This window comes from Balaenoptera physalus (genome assembly GCF_965194825.1).
Source record: "Balaenoptera physalus genome assembly, chromosome: 2".
NCBI lineage: Eukaryota > Metazoa > Chordata > Mammalia > Artiodactyla > Balaenopteridae > Balaenoptera > Balaenoptera physalus.
Window position 1 is genome coordinate 100,962,424 of NC_138883.1, and position 16,850 is coordinate 100,979,273.

Sequence of the window (16,850 nt, forward strand, 5' to 3'; positions counted from 1 at the left end):
TCTTTTGCCAGTGTTTTCCCTTCATCTGCCCATGACTTCTTATGCATACTATGGTGTAATCTTTGTTTTTTCTTGTCTGTCACCCTCTCTATACTATGAGTAAACGGAAAGTGAAGACTGATTTGTTCAGCTCTGTCTCAGTACCTTTCACAGTATTCAATAAATGTCTGCTAATGAATGATACATCAGCAGCAAAGATAATGAGAAGTGGATGCAGTAAACCAAGTTGGAAGCAACAGACTTGAAGTAAAGATTTATTCGAACATGTGTAAAAGTGATTACCATTTGAAATATCATTCTACAATACCTAAAGCAATTGTTTTATGGGGCTTGAAAGAGAGCCAACAGAATAGACAGCCTGTCTCCCGCTGGCCCCTGCTTAGGTGAAGATGTGGATCATCTCCCTATCAGCCTAAGGATGAAGCAGACACAAAGAAAAAGCAGTGCTAAGGATGCTGCAGAGAGATGGAGTCAGAGCTTGGATTTACTGCTCTATCGCGGAACTTTTCCTGCTAGATCAATCAAATTATCTTTACTGTTTAAATCCTAATATTTTCAATTCCAACTAAGTTGTAAAATGACCACAAGTTCCTCCCATAACTATATGCATGCCCCTTTGCAATGTGACTTAATCTTTCTTTCCTAGAAAAGGTGCAGTCTATTTCTCTAACCCTTAATCTGGGCTTGGATATATGGGACATTTGGTTAATGGGACACTGGCAAATGTGACACAGCAGAGGCTTTAAAAGGGCTTGTGCATTAGGGCTTTCCCACTGCAGAGGTTTTAAAAGCACTTGTGCCTTAGGGCTTTCCCATTCTTGCTACCAGGAACACTAACTATGAAGTAAAGAAGCCTGCGCTAGCCTCTGGGAGAATGAAATACCACATGGAGAGGGGCTCAGCTTTCCCTGGCAAGGCTCTAAATATGTGAGTGAGGCCATCCTAGAACTTCCAGCCACAACCAAGCCAACCTCAGACCACAAGAACAGCCTGACCAACATATAGAATCGTGAGAAAATAAATGTTTTAAGCTACTAAATTTTGGATAGTTTTTATACAGTGTTATTGACTAGATGTTTGTGTCCCCCCAGATATGTTGAAGCTTTAACTCCCATTTGGAAATGGGCTGCTGAGGAGTAATTAAGGTTAAATGAGGTCATAAGGGTCGGGCCCTGATACAATAGGATTAGTTTCTTAATAAGAAGAGACACCAGAGATTTTTTTCTCTCTCTCAGCTATCTGCAAGCCAGAAACCAACCCCACTGGACCTTGATCTGAGACTTCTAGGCTCTAGACCTGTGAGAAAATAAATGTGTGTTGTTTAAGTCATCCACTCTTTGGTATTTTGTTACGGTAGCCCAAGCAGACTTATACTATACAGCATAGCAAACTAACACAGTGAGTCTTAGCACTAGCCCTGCTAATTATTTTTAAAAGGTTACTACTAGGGCTTCCCTGGTGGCGCAGTGGTTAAGAATCCACCCGCCAATGTAGGGGACACGGGTTCGAGCCCTGGTCGAGAAAGATCCCACATGCTGCAGAGCAACTAAGCCCGTGAGCCACAACTACGGAGCCTGTGCTCTAGAGCCCACAAGCCACAACTACTGAGCCCATGCACCTGGAGCCCGTGCTCCGCAACAAGAGAAGCCACCGCAGTGAGAAGCCCACACATTGCAACAAAGGGTAGCCCCCGCTCGCCGCAGCTAGGGAGAAGCCCGCGTGCAGCAACAAAGACCCAACGCAGCCAAAAATAAATAAATAAATTAATTAATTAATTAATTTTAAAAAGAAAAGGTTACTACTAAAAAAAACCTATTATTTTGTGGTATATGTAATTCAAGTTTTAAGCTAATTTATGGTTTAAGCTAATAGGGAGTTGCCTTTTGTCATCATATCTCTTCATTTGCTCTTAATGGAACATCAAAATTCTTTTTTGCTGTTTTCTGAATGGTGTCTAATATTGGACAGAGTAAAAATAGCTACATGTATCCACCAGAATAGAAGTGTACTATGGTTATAGGGTACTCGAACAATATATTCACATTAATTCATTCAACTGTTTGAGCACCTACTATTTACTTGGCAACTGCTATGATAAGGATGAAAGAAAATGTAGTCTCAACTCTCAACACTGCTCAGGGAAAGAGACAGACAAAATGAATAGTTTGTAGTATAGGGTATAGACTTTCATAGGTTCTATCACTTCAATGTGATCTATAGCTTCATCCTTTATATACTAATGCCCCTAAAGCACCTTTCCAAATACTACCAAAGTCAGGCTTTCATATGTCAGTAGATGAATAACTTCAAGGTACAGCATTGTAGTGCTGCCTGCCAATCAACTGTTCAGCTTCGTTATATTTACCAATGCAGCAGTGTGTGTGCCATTGTTTAACTATTTTATTAGTTCAGTAAATACTTAACTGTTGCCACAAATTTTATAGTATTTTGCTTTTAGTTTTTAAAATTCAGGAAAATGGTAAGATCCAAAGTTTGATAGTAGTGATAACATGATCAAGAAAAGGTGGAACTCATCAAGTATACAGAAAGCAGAAATCTTTGGACGGATGACCACGTGTTCAATTATTAAGTAAAAAACAAAGTATATTAACAATTGGTGATATTTAGAAGTCAAGTAAAAATGATAAAAGAAGCAGAGAAATCTTTGGAATTATGAACTGTTGATTATAAAAACAATACTAGTGATCCAAATGCAAAAGAACAGTCATGAGTCCATAGGACTCTTGATGAGATAATGCTTATTATAGATTCCTTAATCATTTCAAAATGTCAAAAAAGAGAATTTGAGATGGGAAATTATCTGTAAAAATTAGTCAGAATAGGTAAACCTATAGAGATAGAAAGTAGATGGGTGGTTGTCTAGGGCTAGGGGTTCGCAGGAATGGGGAGTGACTGCTAATGGGTGCAGGGTTTCTTTTTGGGGTGATGAAAATGTTCTAAAATTGATTGTGGTGATAGTTTTACAACTCTAAATATACTAAAAACCACTGAATTGTAAGCCTGTAATGGGTGAACTGTATGGTATGTGAATTATATCTCAAAAAATATATTGCTGATTAAAGATTTAACTTGAAAGGCTCAACAGTTAAAAGATATTAATTGGTCAATATTTAGTGTTAAACCCATGCTTTTCTTGTTTTAAATAATCATGTCCAATAATTCCAAGATTAAAAAAGAAGTAAAACACTTACAGCATAAAACCTTATAACTGTTTTATTCCCCAGGAAATAGAACATTTTCCCTCAAACAAGTAAATCTATTGTTCAACCTTATACTCTCAACTTTCATACAGATTTTCAGAAATACACATTAATAGTAGATAGCCTACATAACACAGCAAGGCCTGTAACCAAAGTATGAACAAAAAAGGTGAGGAAGTACAGTGGTTGCAACAAATTATCAGTGCAATTAATATATCTTTAATTAAAGGACTTTCCTATCAATCTGCAACTTACCTTCATCATGACATTTAGTGTATATTTTTGATCTTCCCGCCTTGCCCCAGCTTTTGCTTCCATAGCTTCTTTTGCGCTTTCTTGTGCTTGTAGGATAGATTTCTCCCTTATTCTTTGCATCATCTCTTTGTCAACTAAAACATAAGGAATATCAATAAATTAGGATCATGATGAATTTGTTTTACTTAGGAGAAACTGCTTACATACTGATCTGGGATAAGATGTTTTTGGACCCAACTTCACATGGAGAAGTGAAAACATTTCCCAATATTAAACTGGCCAAGAAGCTAATATTAAAAGGTAAGCAAGTAACTGTAATAGTAATGAATTAGTAAAGAATGCATGCCTTGGGACTTTCCTGGTGGCGCAGTGGTTAAGAATCCGCCTGCCAATGCAGGGGACATGGGTGCGAGCCCTGGTCTGGGAAGATCCCACATGCCGTGGAGCAACTAAGCCCGTGCACCACAACTACTAAGCCAGTGCTCTAGGGCCTAAGAGCCACAACTACTGAGCCCATGTGCCACAACTACTGAAGCCCGCGCCTAGAGCCCGTGCTCCGCAACAAGAGAAGCCACCGCAATAAGAAGCCTGCACACAACAACAAAGAACAGCCCCTGCTCGCCGCAACTAGAGAAAGCCCACGCGCAGCAACGAAGACCCAATGTAGCCAAAAATAAATAAACAAATAAAATTTAAAAAAAGAATGCCTTTGTGCACTGAGAGAGATAGACAAACAGAGAGAGAGAGAGAGACAGAGAGTGAGGATATGAATAAGAGAGAAGAGAAACAATGGAGAGGGGAAATAAGAGAGGGAATGAGGATGGAGAGAGGGGAGGGAGAGGAAGAGAGGGTCACAAGAGGGAGAGAGAGGAGTGTGGAATGAGTGGGAGGGGGAGAGGGAAAGGGAGCCGGAGGGGACAAGATGGGAGGAAAGAGAACACATTTATTCTCCTCTCTCTCTCTCTGTTGAGAAACTAGAACTATTTGCTTGTAAACCTGATCACAATAAATCATCTCTGGGGGGTCTCCTAGAAGAGAAGATGGGTTGAGACCATCTGATATAATCAATCACCTTCAAAAATATAAATGGTGATTTATAGTGATACATATGAAGAGTACAGAGCCAGCCTTAGTAAAAATGACAAAGTAACATGACATGTTATATACAGACTTTACCATTCACAATTATTTTTTATTCAGTCACTCAGTATTTTAGAAACTGCAGGCTGTGATCCATTAGGGGGTAAATTATCTTAGGGGAAGAAGCATAAGGAAGGGATCTAGACTTTGAAGAAAAAAAAAACAGGAGGGGAGAGGAAACTTGGGAGGAGAGTGTGAAGTAGGGGAGTGATAAGAAGGGCAGGAGTGGAGGGATGACTAGTAAAGCTTTATACACACCTTCATAGTGTTTTAAAATATATGAAAAAATACACAAAGAAAACTAGTTATATTAAAACACAAAATATTAAAAAATAAATTTGTGATATACAAGTATGTGTTTCTTTATTAATGCATTAAATAATACATAGCAAAATGTCTAATAAATACTATAATTTCAAAGTAGTACATATAAAAGATAGAGGTACCTGTGATATGAACATATTTGTGATTTTTATTGACACTACTGTTGTTTGTTGTCTACATTCATAGTTGAAGGAAATATTAATTTCAGTTAAAAATAAGTAAAAAGTATGGAATTTTTACCCATCCAAGATCTTGGCTGGGAATTAGGACTGAAATTAGTTCAGAAGTCTCTCCCCAAACCACTTCCTGTTTAGTAACAGAGTGGCAGACAGTTGGACCAGTTTCAGGGGCAGAAATAATTAAAAGAAAATCAAGTTTCCAAGTGAAATGCTCCACATCTAAAAGAAATGAAAAATGGATCAAGAAGGAACTTCAGAAAAAAATGGAGCAAGTATGTTTTGAATAATGAGGGAGGCAGGCTTGGAGTATAGACTGGAGCTCCACAATACTGCATGTGAAAAAAAGATTGTTAAACAATTTCACTGAATTGCATGTGAAACTGAGTTTGACTTCTAAAAGAATCTCAAACCTGGTTTCTGAAGTAAAATCGATGTTCATTACTTGTTATATAAGTTAGTTTTAAGACTGTTTTGATTAGTCTAACTGGCAAATTACGGTCAAACCCAATCTGCTCCCTGATTTCTTTCAGCACATAAGCTAAGAATAATTTTTACAGTTTTAAATAGTTGAAAAAATCAAAAGAATAGTAATACTTTATGACATATACAAATTAGAATAAATTGAAATTTCAGCGTCAATAAATACCTATTGTCTATGGCTGCTTTTGTGCTGCAATAACAGAGCTGAGTAATTGTGACACAGACCACATAGCCCACAAAATCCAAAATACTCTCAGGTCCTTTACAGAAAAAGTTTGCCAACCCTTAGTTTAAATGGTCAAAATTTGGAATCATTGACCATATAACCATGAAAGAGAAGACTCAAGCACCTGTGCAATGAAAGCAGATATCTAAATCAGAGAGGAAGGTTATGATTAGAAAATTCCCTTCCCACTCCTGGATAAGGTGGCCAACCAGTTTAAGAAGGGAATTTGACAGAGAAGAAAGTGTTTCATGTCAGAAACAGGGGAAAGTAACAGGTTTACAGATATGACTCTTCTTTAGAGCCTAAAAAGTTGGTGGACAAAACGTTACCTGGGGAAATCAAGACACACACACACACACACACACACACACACACACACACACACACACACACACACTTAAGTCAGTGGTTCTCAAACCTGGCCAGGCATCATAATCACCTGGGGAGTTCTCAACCCCCAATCTGTTTATTTTAAAAGAAGCCATTCTAATAGATGATGGTTCTGGTCCCATCTAACTTCAAAATTAAGATTATCAACAACAGCTGAAATAAATCAAAGTATTTACATTTAATCTTAGGTACGAAGTCAGAACACCCTGGGTGTGTTTCATGACATATTCCCAGGCCCCATCTCAGACTTGAATCAAAAAGGAAGGCAGGGGTAGGAGAGCAGGTATCTGGTTTTTAAAAACTCCTCAGTTATTCTGGGACTCAATAAAGAACTAAAGTAAACTGGCTATGGTAACCTAACTTAACCAGTATTTTCTGAGCTGAATACCACATTTTAGAGAAAAATTCCACCTGGTCCTAGGTATTAAAAAATTAAATTTCACAGAAAGATACCAAGAAAACATTAATATAAAGAATGGCTGCAATTTCCCCATTCTCAATAGTCCCAACTCAAGGCTTAACACCAAAGACCTAAGAGAAATTTCAGGCAGTAGATAGAAAACACAAGAAAACATGACAACTAGATCAGGGAGGAAGATAACAGAGCTAAAGCAGTATAGGGCAATTACTGACCCACAAAGCTGATCTTGGCAGAAGAATAGAGTACTGATTAAGAGTACAGAGAATGGGGGATCTCAACTTGGACTGTACATTATAATTCCCAAAAAGCATTTTAAAAACTACCAGTACCTAGGTCTCAGTCTCACTCCCAGAAACTGATTTGATTGGTCTAGGGTGAGATTCAGACATCTGTATTCTGTAAAAGTTCCGTAGGTGAAACACTGCTCTAGAGTCAAACTGCTAAGACTCCACTTCTAGTCTGCCACTTACTAGTTGTGTGACCTTTGGCAATTACTCAACCCTTCTGTGCCTCAGTAGCCCCACCTTAAAAAAAGAGGGGGGGGTACCTAAGTGATAGATTGTTGTGAGGATTAACAGATGAACTAATGCCTAATACAAAATGAGTGCTAAATAAAGGCCATATTGGGAGGCCTTATCCCCTGAAGATAGGAGCCCACAACCTTTAAAAGCTAGTATCAATGGACTCTAATTTTTGAGTAATTAGATTACTCAGGAATTAGGTGATTTATTTTAAGAGGCAGCTGAAGCACTAACTCTTTTAAATCATGCTATGTGTCTATTTCGTTTTCCTAAAATAGCAACATAAATTTCAAAAGAGAAATTTTTAAATGGTATAAAGTATAAAAAGCACAACCAGGGCTTCCCTGGTGGCGCAGTGGTTGATAGTCTGCCTGCTAATGCAGGGGACACGGGTTCGAGCCCTGGTCTGGGAAGATCCCACATGCCGCGGAGCAACTAGGCCCGTGAGCCACAACTACTGAGCCTGCGCGTCTGGAGCCTGTGCTCTGCGACAAGAGAGGCCGCGATAGTGAGAGGCCCCCGCTTGCCGCAACTAGAGAAAGCCCTAGCACAGAAACGAAGACCCAACATAGCAATCAATCAATCAATCAATCTTAAAAAAAAAAAAGAAAAGCACAACCAGCTGAATGTCTTTTAGTAAAGAACTTACCACCTGACAGAGAAAGGGTCTCCCACATGGCCGCTTCTTTTTTGTGTAAAGTGAAAACAATAGTGTCATTCCCAATCTTGGCTTTGCTGCTCTCATCGTCTATGGGAGCATAGAGAAACACCTCAAATAAAAATGGAGGGCAGTTCACCTATTCAGAAGGGGGAAAACGGAAGTCAATTTAGTTACACAAATGAAAGACACACCCGTTAAGAAATAAGTGATAGAGGCCAAAATCATTTTCTTAAATTCCTGCTATAAATTTATTCCAGGTCACGATAAAAGCACGGCATATGAGGAAGTCCTGGATAAAATAATCTCTGACCTGGTGACATCTGTCTACAGACGAGGTGTCACCTGTATGGGATCCGTATTTTGTTTTGTTTGTTTTGCTTTGTTTTATTCTTAATAGGACTAAAATTTTAGGACGCTTATCTGCAAGGACGCGCCTGTGCATGTCCACAGCCGCGCCCTTGCAGCCGCTTCGGACCACACCCCCGGCCCCCCAACACCCCCACCCCCGGCAGGCACGACTCGCTTTCCTACCTTCAGATAGTTTTCCGTGCAGAACACGTCGGCGTCCCTGACGCTGACGCCTCTGAGGGGCACAGAAATGAAGACCGCAGTCCTCGTCTGCTGCCAGCTGTAGTCGCTAACCTGCAGGGGCATCCCGGGAGGCGTCCGGAGAGGCTGGGGAGGACGCGCGCCCGCTCGGTTGCTAGGGAAGCCGGGGTTACCACAGGCCAGCCCTTCCGGGTCAGGCCGGGCCGTGGCCTCCTCCCCCCGCCGTTCCCAGCGTGCCCCGGGCGCGCCACTGCGGTCGATCTGCGGACTCCACTCGCTGCTGCTTGGGCGCCCCTGGCGGGAGCGTTACCGTTGCCTAAGGTCTTATCTCTTACCCGCAGTCCAAGCGAATCTGCGAAGTAGCAGACCCACTTCCGCTTAAGCAAGAAAAGAGCTTCACGCTTGAAAATGCAGAAAAGGATGTGGGAAAGCGTGACCCGCGAGAAGCAGGTGCGATGTCCACGCGCCATTGCAGCCCTGGCCTTTTGTTTGTTCTGACGGAGGCTGTAGAAGTTAGCACCATTTGGTGTTCCTGTTTTGGAAATTTCCTGCTTATACTGACGTTCTGGCCTAGGAGCTTGCCTGTACTATTGTAGTCCTTAAAATCCTATCAACCGTAAGCCCGTCACAAGCATGTAGGTAGGGTTCGCTCCTTGGTTTGAGAACTGGGGAGAAACGACCGTATGACTCATCTGGCGAATGCTTGGCTGCAACTCAACTGTAGGATAAGTTGAATTGACACGGATATGTTTTACAGTTGTTTAAGGAGACTTGTAACTTTAGCGCTGAGAGGAAACTTGAAGATCATGTGGTCTTCCCACATGCAGTATTTAAGGAATCTGAGATCCACATACCCAACCCCATTGCCACATGGATTAGTGGCTGAACTGTGATTAAGATCCTGACCCCATAACTCCCATTCCAATGTTCTTTCCTTGGGATGCTTTCTGGAGACACAGTTTATAAATTACTGGAATTTGATGTTAAAAAAAAAAAAAAAGGACATGAAAATTAACCATCTACAAACTATTTGCCACCTAGGAATGGGGATTTTTTAACATTTTACTTTTGGAAGTCATTAATACAAATTTAAAAGCTCCTGAATAAGTCCTTGAGGAAAGCTAAGGAGCAGCAGACATTGGGAGGAAAAAAAATCATCTTTTACCCCCCAAACAGAGCACCCCTCACTACCTTACCTAATTTTGTCAGCTGTTCATCATCTCAAGGTTCTGTAACTTTGAATACTGGGGCCATGTTAGACTTCTTTTCCCTTGTCTTCCTAATCGGAGAAACCTAACAATCCTGTAGATTCTTTTTTATGTTGCTTTTGGCATTTTTTCCCCCTTGTGTTCAATTCCTACTTTTACCATTTTGTTTCAAACTCTCCTGTGTCTTCAAAAGACAGAGTTTATGCATTCCTGTTACATAAAATGTTAAAGTGTAGATTCTGCCGCTACATAAAAACACAAGTGATACAATGTATGTATAGAAAATAAAAAGGATACTTTGTTCTGTTTGGGAGTTTCAGAAAAATTCGTTAGCAATCATTTTGTTAAGCACATACAAACCTCTGTGGTGAAATTGTTCTCCTGACTACCAGTCTTATGAAACTTTTTACACTCTGAGTGAATTATATCTTTTTTTAAAAAAACTTGATCAGTTTTATTGCTGAATCGTTACATCAGCTGATACCAATTTAAAACACCATTAATCTTTATACATTGTTTCAAGACAGGTACTTACCTAAAAAGTGTTTCACAAGCCTTGAAACTAATTCAGTCTTAAAAGTCTTAATCTGTGTTTCCTATTAGATTTAAAAATCAAAAAATCTTAATCTAACCCGAGTGTGGATGGAAATTTGATATATGGCAAAAGTGACTGTGCACATAAATGGGGAAAAGCAAAGAAAGGAATGACTATTGAATACATTGGGTGCTAGGAGAAATGGTCACCATATGGGAAAAAATGGGATTGGCTCTCTACATGCATATGGTGTCACACACAAAAATGAATTTCAGATGAACTAAAGACATACAAGCTTAAAACATATATATATATTTTATATATACACATACACAAATACGCATGTGTGTTTGTATGATCTTGGAGTAAGAAAGGATTTCTTAAGTATGACATCAAAAGCACTTACCTTAAAGGAAGAAGATTGAAAACTTGAACTAAAATTAAGAGCTGGTGCTCACCAAAAGGCACAATAAAGAATGGCAAGATATATATTTTTTCAATGCCCTTCAGTCAAAGACCACAGGGGCACCTGTAGTTGAACAAGTTGAGTTTATTTAGTCATTGAGCACACAGCACATTGAGTGTCTCAGTAAGGGGGTGTCAGAACTGGAGGGAAGATCTAAGGGAGGGAGGGTTTCCTCTAGATTGGGTCCTTTCTTAAGGGGAGGGTAACTCTATGATTGGGTAAAGAAGTAACTGTTCATAGCAGCTTCTAGCAAAAACCTAAAAACAAGCCAAATATCTATCAATAGGTATATTCATACAAAAGAATATCATACAACAGTAAAAATGAATTAATTTTACTTTACACTGGATGGATGAGTGGAAAAAAGCAAGTCTTATAAGACCCTTAAGGAACAATGCCATTTTTATAAAACTTGAAAATAATGAAAACCAAATCTGTTGGTTAAGGATTCCTATCTGTACATATGTGGTACAACTATAAAGGAAAGTTAAGGTGTAAGAAAGGGTAATGGTTAACTCCTAGGTGAAAGTCTTGCAAATGACACCCTTTGTGGTAGCCAGAAAAGCTGATTTCTACACAGACACACTGCATGAATTAAGACAAAGTTTCTCAAAGTGTGGTCCCCTGACAACAATATCAGCATCATCTGGGGACTTGCTAGAAATGCAAATTCCCAGACCCCACTCCAGACCTGCTGAACCAGATAATCTGGAACTGAGGCCCAGCAATCTGTGTTTTAACAAGCCCACCAGGTAATGCTGATACATATCAAAGTCTGTGACCCACTAGGTTAAGAGCTAGGTTTTAATGAATGAAAGGAGAAACTTACAAAGCCAAGAAAAAACACAGGTTTCCCCATTCTCCCATCATCCCAAGGAGAAGCACACTGGGGCCAGAGCACTATGCTCGATCTGCAGTGTAGCTCTGCATTACAGGAGAGGAATTCCATCCCCTTGCTGTTCTCCCTTCTTATAGGGCAAACATGAAAGGAACATTTTCGGGAGGGAAGTTATTGGGACCCAGGCAATCTTGGTTTAGGTGCAAACTATTTATAAGACTTATCTGTGAAAGCCAGCTACCCAATATCTGGAGACCTTGATTCACATGGAAAGATTTAGTTGGAAGAAAAAAATTACTAGTACCCTGGCAAGCTGCGTCAGATGCAGCCCCTCCCACTGGAAGACAGGAGGTCCAGGTCCTATTGGCTGGTTCCCTAGGAAAATCGAGAGAACACCCCAAATTATTTTTTGTTTGATTTTGTTCATTACAACAAAGCATGCCATCAGAGACCATCAAAGAAATTGCCAGTTTTTTTCCCTCTCTAATTTTGGTGATGGATTTGCCTTATTCATCTTTTGATTCATAACGTACATATACAAATATCTATTACTTTTTATGTAACAAATATTACAAAATTAAAGTAAAATTTTTAAAAACAAGCTCTATAATAGAGAAGGGTCCTTATTTTCTCCTTATGTATTGTGAGGCTCTTAGGGAGTGAAAATGTACATTATGAAGCAAAAATTAAATCTGATTTATTATTCTTCACCTAAAATGAATTAACTAAAATTTGTTTATTTTTTGATGGTCAAACTGTCAAATTTGGCCATTGGGAAAGGTTGATTTATGACTTTTTTAACACCACCCCAGAACTTTTTTAAGCCTTTCAAAATCCTTTATTCTTGGAAGAAAAATGATTTAGACCCACTTTGAATTTTTTTCCTTTTTTTTTTCTCCTCTAGGAAAGGGAATCAGTCGTTCTCCAAGAACCATTAGTTCTTTTTAATGGGGAATAGCTTTCAAGAGCAAAATCTAGGTACTAGGTTTTAAATGCATTAGCTATTTTACTATTTTAAATTTGCGCTTTAGAAAAACACAATGTGATTTACAGCTAGACAAGAATATATAGGTAGAGCTCATGTAGACAGTGTGAACTATCCGTTTATACTTTTCCTTTTATTTTTGGCCCAAATATCTTAGATTGACATTTACAAAGTATAGATCTCAATGATTTTTCCTATTAGACTTGTTTTAGCATATCAGTTTTTTCAAAAAATTTTAAGTGCTTCTAGTTTCTGATCTGGCATGTACAGAGCTTGGAAGTCACCACTCCGTCCCAACAAGTAAAAAGCTGAACAAAATGAAAAATCAACAACTCTTCTTAGCTCCACAAGAAAAGTGAGGTCACAGGGCAAACCCCTGCCTCCCTGATGGGAAAGATTTTATCTATAGAGAATCACAACCCATCAGAGCAGAAACCTCCGTGGGAACTAGTGCCGTGGTAGGAAAACCTGAATGTAGTTGACAAATTGCTGGAGGCCCACTGTGGGCAAGTCTGAGAGATAAAAACTCCAGAGGGACCCAGTCATCAGGGAGCCCTCAACACTTTTGTGAGTTTTACTTCCTTAAGTTCTACCAGGTTCTCACAGTGAATACTGCACAAAAATATTCTCATGCTCCCAGCAGGGGGATGGGAAAAGGAACCATTCTGAAATATGCCAGAGCATTTGTTCTTAGCAAGATCTGACCTCGGGAGAAACTATTTAACCAGAGCCTAACCTACTAGGGTTTTATCAGAGTTTAACTGACTAGAGAGAAATTTACAGCATTAAATGCATATATTAGAGAAAGATTTAAAAATCAATCAACTAAGCTTCTACCTTAGGCAGCTAGAAAAAGAAAAGCAAATTAAATCCAAAGTAGCATTAAAAAATGAAATAATTAAAAATTAGAGCATAAATCAATGAAGTTAAAAATAAGAACTCAATAGAGAAAATCAATAAAACAAATCTGGTTCTTTGAAAATAAAATCAACAAGCCCCTAGCCAGGTTACCTAAGGAAGAAAAGGGAGAGGACACAGATAACTAATATGAGAAATGAAAGAGGGGATATCACTGCAGACAACATGGATATAAAAAGGATAATAAAGGAATACTATGAACAACTCTATGCCTACAAATTTGATAATCTACAAGAAATGGGCCAATTCCCTGAAGAACATGATCTGCCAAAACTCACACAAGAAGAAATAGACAATCTGAATAGGCCTATGTCTATTAAAGAAATTGAGTCTATAATCCATAACTTTCCAGAACAGATCGCTCCAGGCCCAGATGGGGGTCGCTAGTGAATTCTACCAAACATTAAGGAAGAAATTATACCAATTCTCTACAGTTTCTTTCAGAAGATAGAGGCAGAGACTGTATTTCCTAACTCATTCTATAAAGCCAGACATACTGCCACCCTAGAAATCTCCAAGAAGACTTAGCCAACCTTGTGCCAAGTCTTGAGGTTGGGTAGTGTCAGTCCTCTAACTTTGTTCTTCTTCAGTAATGTGTTGACTATTCTGGGTATTTTGCCTCTCCATATAAACTGTAAAATCAATTTGTCAATATCCACAAAATAACTTGCTAGGAGTTTGACTGGGATTGCATTAAATTTATAGATCAAGTTTGAAGAACAATAATCAAGGCAGTGTGGTATTGGTGAAAGGATAGACAAATACATCAGTGGAACAGAATAGAAAACCCAGAAGTATACCCACAGGAATATAGTCAACTGATCTTTGACAAAGGAACAAAAGCAACGTGATGGAGAAAGGATAGTCTTTTCAACAAATGGAACAACTGGACATCCGCATACAAAAAAGTGAATCTAGGCATAGCGGTTATAACCTTCACAAAGTGATTTCAAAATGGATCACAGACCTAAATGTAAAATGCAAAATTATAAAACTCCTAGAAGATAACATGGGAGAAAATCTAGATGACCTTGAATTTGGTGATAAATTTTTAGGTACAACACCGAAGGCATGATTCATGAAAGAAACAATTGATAAGCTGGACTTGATTAAAATAAAATTTTTCTGCTCTGTGGGCGACACTATCAAGAAAATGAAAAGACAAGACACAGAATGGGAGAAAATATTTGCAAAAGATACATATGATAAAGGATTTCTATCCAAAATACATAAACTCTTAAAACGGAAACAAGTAGAAAACAAACAACCCGATTAAAAAATGAGCCAAACCTTGACAGACACCTCACCAAAGAAGATACACAGTTGATAAATAAGCATATGAAAAGATGCTCCACATCATATGTCATCAGGGAAATACAAACTAAAACAATGAGATACCACTACTACACACATATTAGAATGGCCAAAATCCAGAACAGTGACAACGCCAAATGCTGGTGAGTATGTGGAGGAACTCTCATTCATTGCTGGTGGGAATGCAAAATGGTACAGCCACTTGAAGGACAGTTTGGCAGTTTCTTATGAAATGAAACATACTCTTACTATTTGATCTAGCACCTATCACCCTACCAGGCTCAGCATTTCCTATCCCATTCCCTTTTTTATTTCTTCTTAGCACTTATTCTCTAATGCACTTTTAGTTTACTTATTTTCTGTCTCTACAGAATAAAAACTTCATGAGTGTAGTGATTTTTGTCTGTTTGATTTACCGCTATATTCTTAGCATTTACAACAGTGCCTGACATATAAATAACACTCAGTAAATGTTGAATGAATGAATATCTACATACTGGGTTTCGTAATTTTAATTTTTATTCTTTAGTTTACCTTTCAGGATCCTGAATGGTACTTCTCTTTAAAGCCTTTTTCAGGCTATGCTGTCATTTTCATCTTGAGTGGATCGAAATTTTAAAGGATGTTGGTTGGCTGTTTTTATCATTAGTTTTCTTCATATGTTTTGAAATTTTGATTTAGAGTGGGTTGGTTTTTTTTACTTTCCTTTTATTTTTATTTCTTTCCTCTAGGTTCATCCTTTCCTTTCTAGCAGTTTTAAGTTGCCTCTAACTTGCGTCCTAGGGACTCCAATTCAGCCAAGTGTTATATGCTAATTTAGTTTCGAATTCTTTGGTGATACTGTACACCAGTTATCAACTGAGCAAATTACAAAACTGTGCACTTCTGCCACTTTAGGCCTGTAAGCTGGAGTCCCAGGTATCAGTTGGAGCTAGGCTTGCTTTTTAACCTTTTTCACATGTGGGGCAGCAGTGCAGAGGAATCCCAGCTCCCTCCAGGCTTAAAGCAGTGCTATGATTTTTGCCCTTTTTTCATTCCTGTTATTTCTGTCAGCCATTTTTTTAAAAAATCAGTTTCACCAGAGGCTCATCAATTTTATTAATCTTTTAAATATGGGTTGGCCAAAAAGTTCATTTGGGTTTGTCCATAACATAGTATGGAAAAACCCGAATGAACTTTTTGGCCAATCCAATAAAATAAAATCTTTTATCTTTTAAAGACAAAAATCGCCTATTTGTGGCCCTATTATTCCTCTCTAGTGTTTGTTTTCTATTATATTTCCTATTATTTTCTTTATTGTTTCCTTCCATCTACTTTCCTTAGGATTTTTTATTCTTCTCTTATCCTCTTGAGATCAACATTTAGCATTATATTTTGGGCTTAAAAATTATCTAAAGCTATACATTTCCCATTAAGTATTGTGTTATTGCATCTCTTAAGTTTTGAAATGTAGTAGCACTTTAGACCTCATTACCCTGCCAGATTAGAATTTTTGACTGCAAATTTCTGCTTTGGACTCAGAGTCAGGCAGGATGCTGCTTCAGCATCATTTATGCTTTTTTCTTTATTTCTTGTCCTGGGATGTATTTATGTTGGTTTTGAACCCAATTGTGTCTCTTTATATTTATCATTGCTATACGTTTGAAACAAAGGGATACCTTAGAGCATCAATTCATAATGATATTTGATCAGAAGTCTCTGTACATCTTTTCTCTTTCCTACAACAGGTAAGATAAACATTTTTCCTGTTTTTTTTTCCTTCCACACATTAAAAAAAATCTTTTGTGCATTCAAATTTTATCTTGTATTTTTGTCACTTTTATTACCTCTAATACCAAGTTGCATCAACTGATACATTCACATTTTATGCATTCTCTTTTTACTCAAGGCACCTGACGGTTGTTTCAAGAAAACTTTGGATGTCTTTTGTAAAACTAATTTTATCATTCAAGCAAGTTTGTTCTTAATATTGCTACAGCGGTGTCTCTACTTCAGGGATCACTAAGCTTCTGAGATTGTAGCACTCCTCTCCAATTAATTTTCTATTAACAAAACCGGAGTCCTAATTTGTAAAAATCAAAATAGAGATATGTTCACATTTTCTTAAGGAAACTCAGGACTCAGTGTTATGTATAAACTTCACAGGAAAAACAAATTGTGTATAGCAAAGTCTGTGCAAAAATATTGGTTTGCTCCTCAGTATAAAACTAAATTCCTGG

At 38.3% G+C, this 16,850-nt stretch overlaps 1 protein-coding gene and 1 long non-coding RNA gene across 4 annotated transcripts in view; one reads left to right on the plus strand and one right to left on the minus strand.

Moving 5' to 3' along the window:
- Nucleotides 1-16,850, plus strand: part of LOC309654371 — a 350,754-nt gene that overhangs the window by 228,490 nt on the left and 105,414 nt on the right. The window lies entirely within an intron of this gene.
- DNAAF4 (dynein axonemal assembly factor 4) overlaps nucleotides 1-16,850 on the minus strand; it is a 118,128-nt gene that overhangs the window by 75,635 nt on the left and 25,643 nt on the right. Inside the window, exons 1-4 of one of the 3 annotated variants that reach the window (XM_082446903.1) lie at nucleotides 8,703-11,016; nucleotides 8,350-8,521; nucleotides 7,807-7,954; nucleotides 3,477-3,610 (exon numbers count right to left, since the gene is read on the minus strand). In XM_082446903.1, coding sequence (XP_082303029.1) covers nucleotides 3,477-3,610; nucleotides 7,807-7,954; nucleotides 8,350-8,521; nucleotides 8,703-8,890 — 642 coding nt within the window. In that variant the 5' untranslated portion in view covers nucleotides 8,891-11,016. Of the gene's footprint in view, nucleotides 1-3,476; nucleotides 3,611-7,806; nucleotides 7,955-8,349; nucleotides 8,522-8,702; nucleotides 11,017-16,850 lie in introns of those variants that run through there. The other 2 variants (XM_082446905.1, XM_082446904.1) reach the window with 2 other exon arrangements.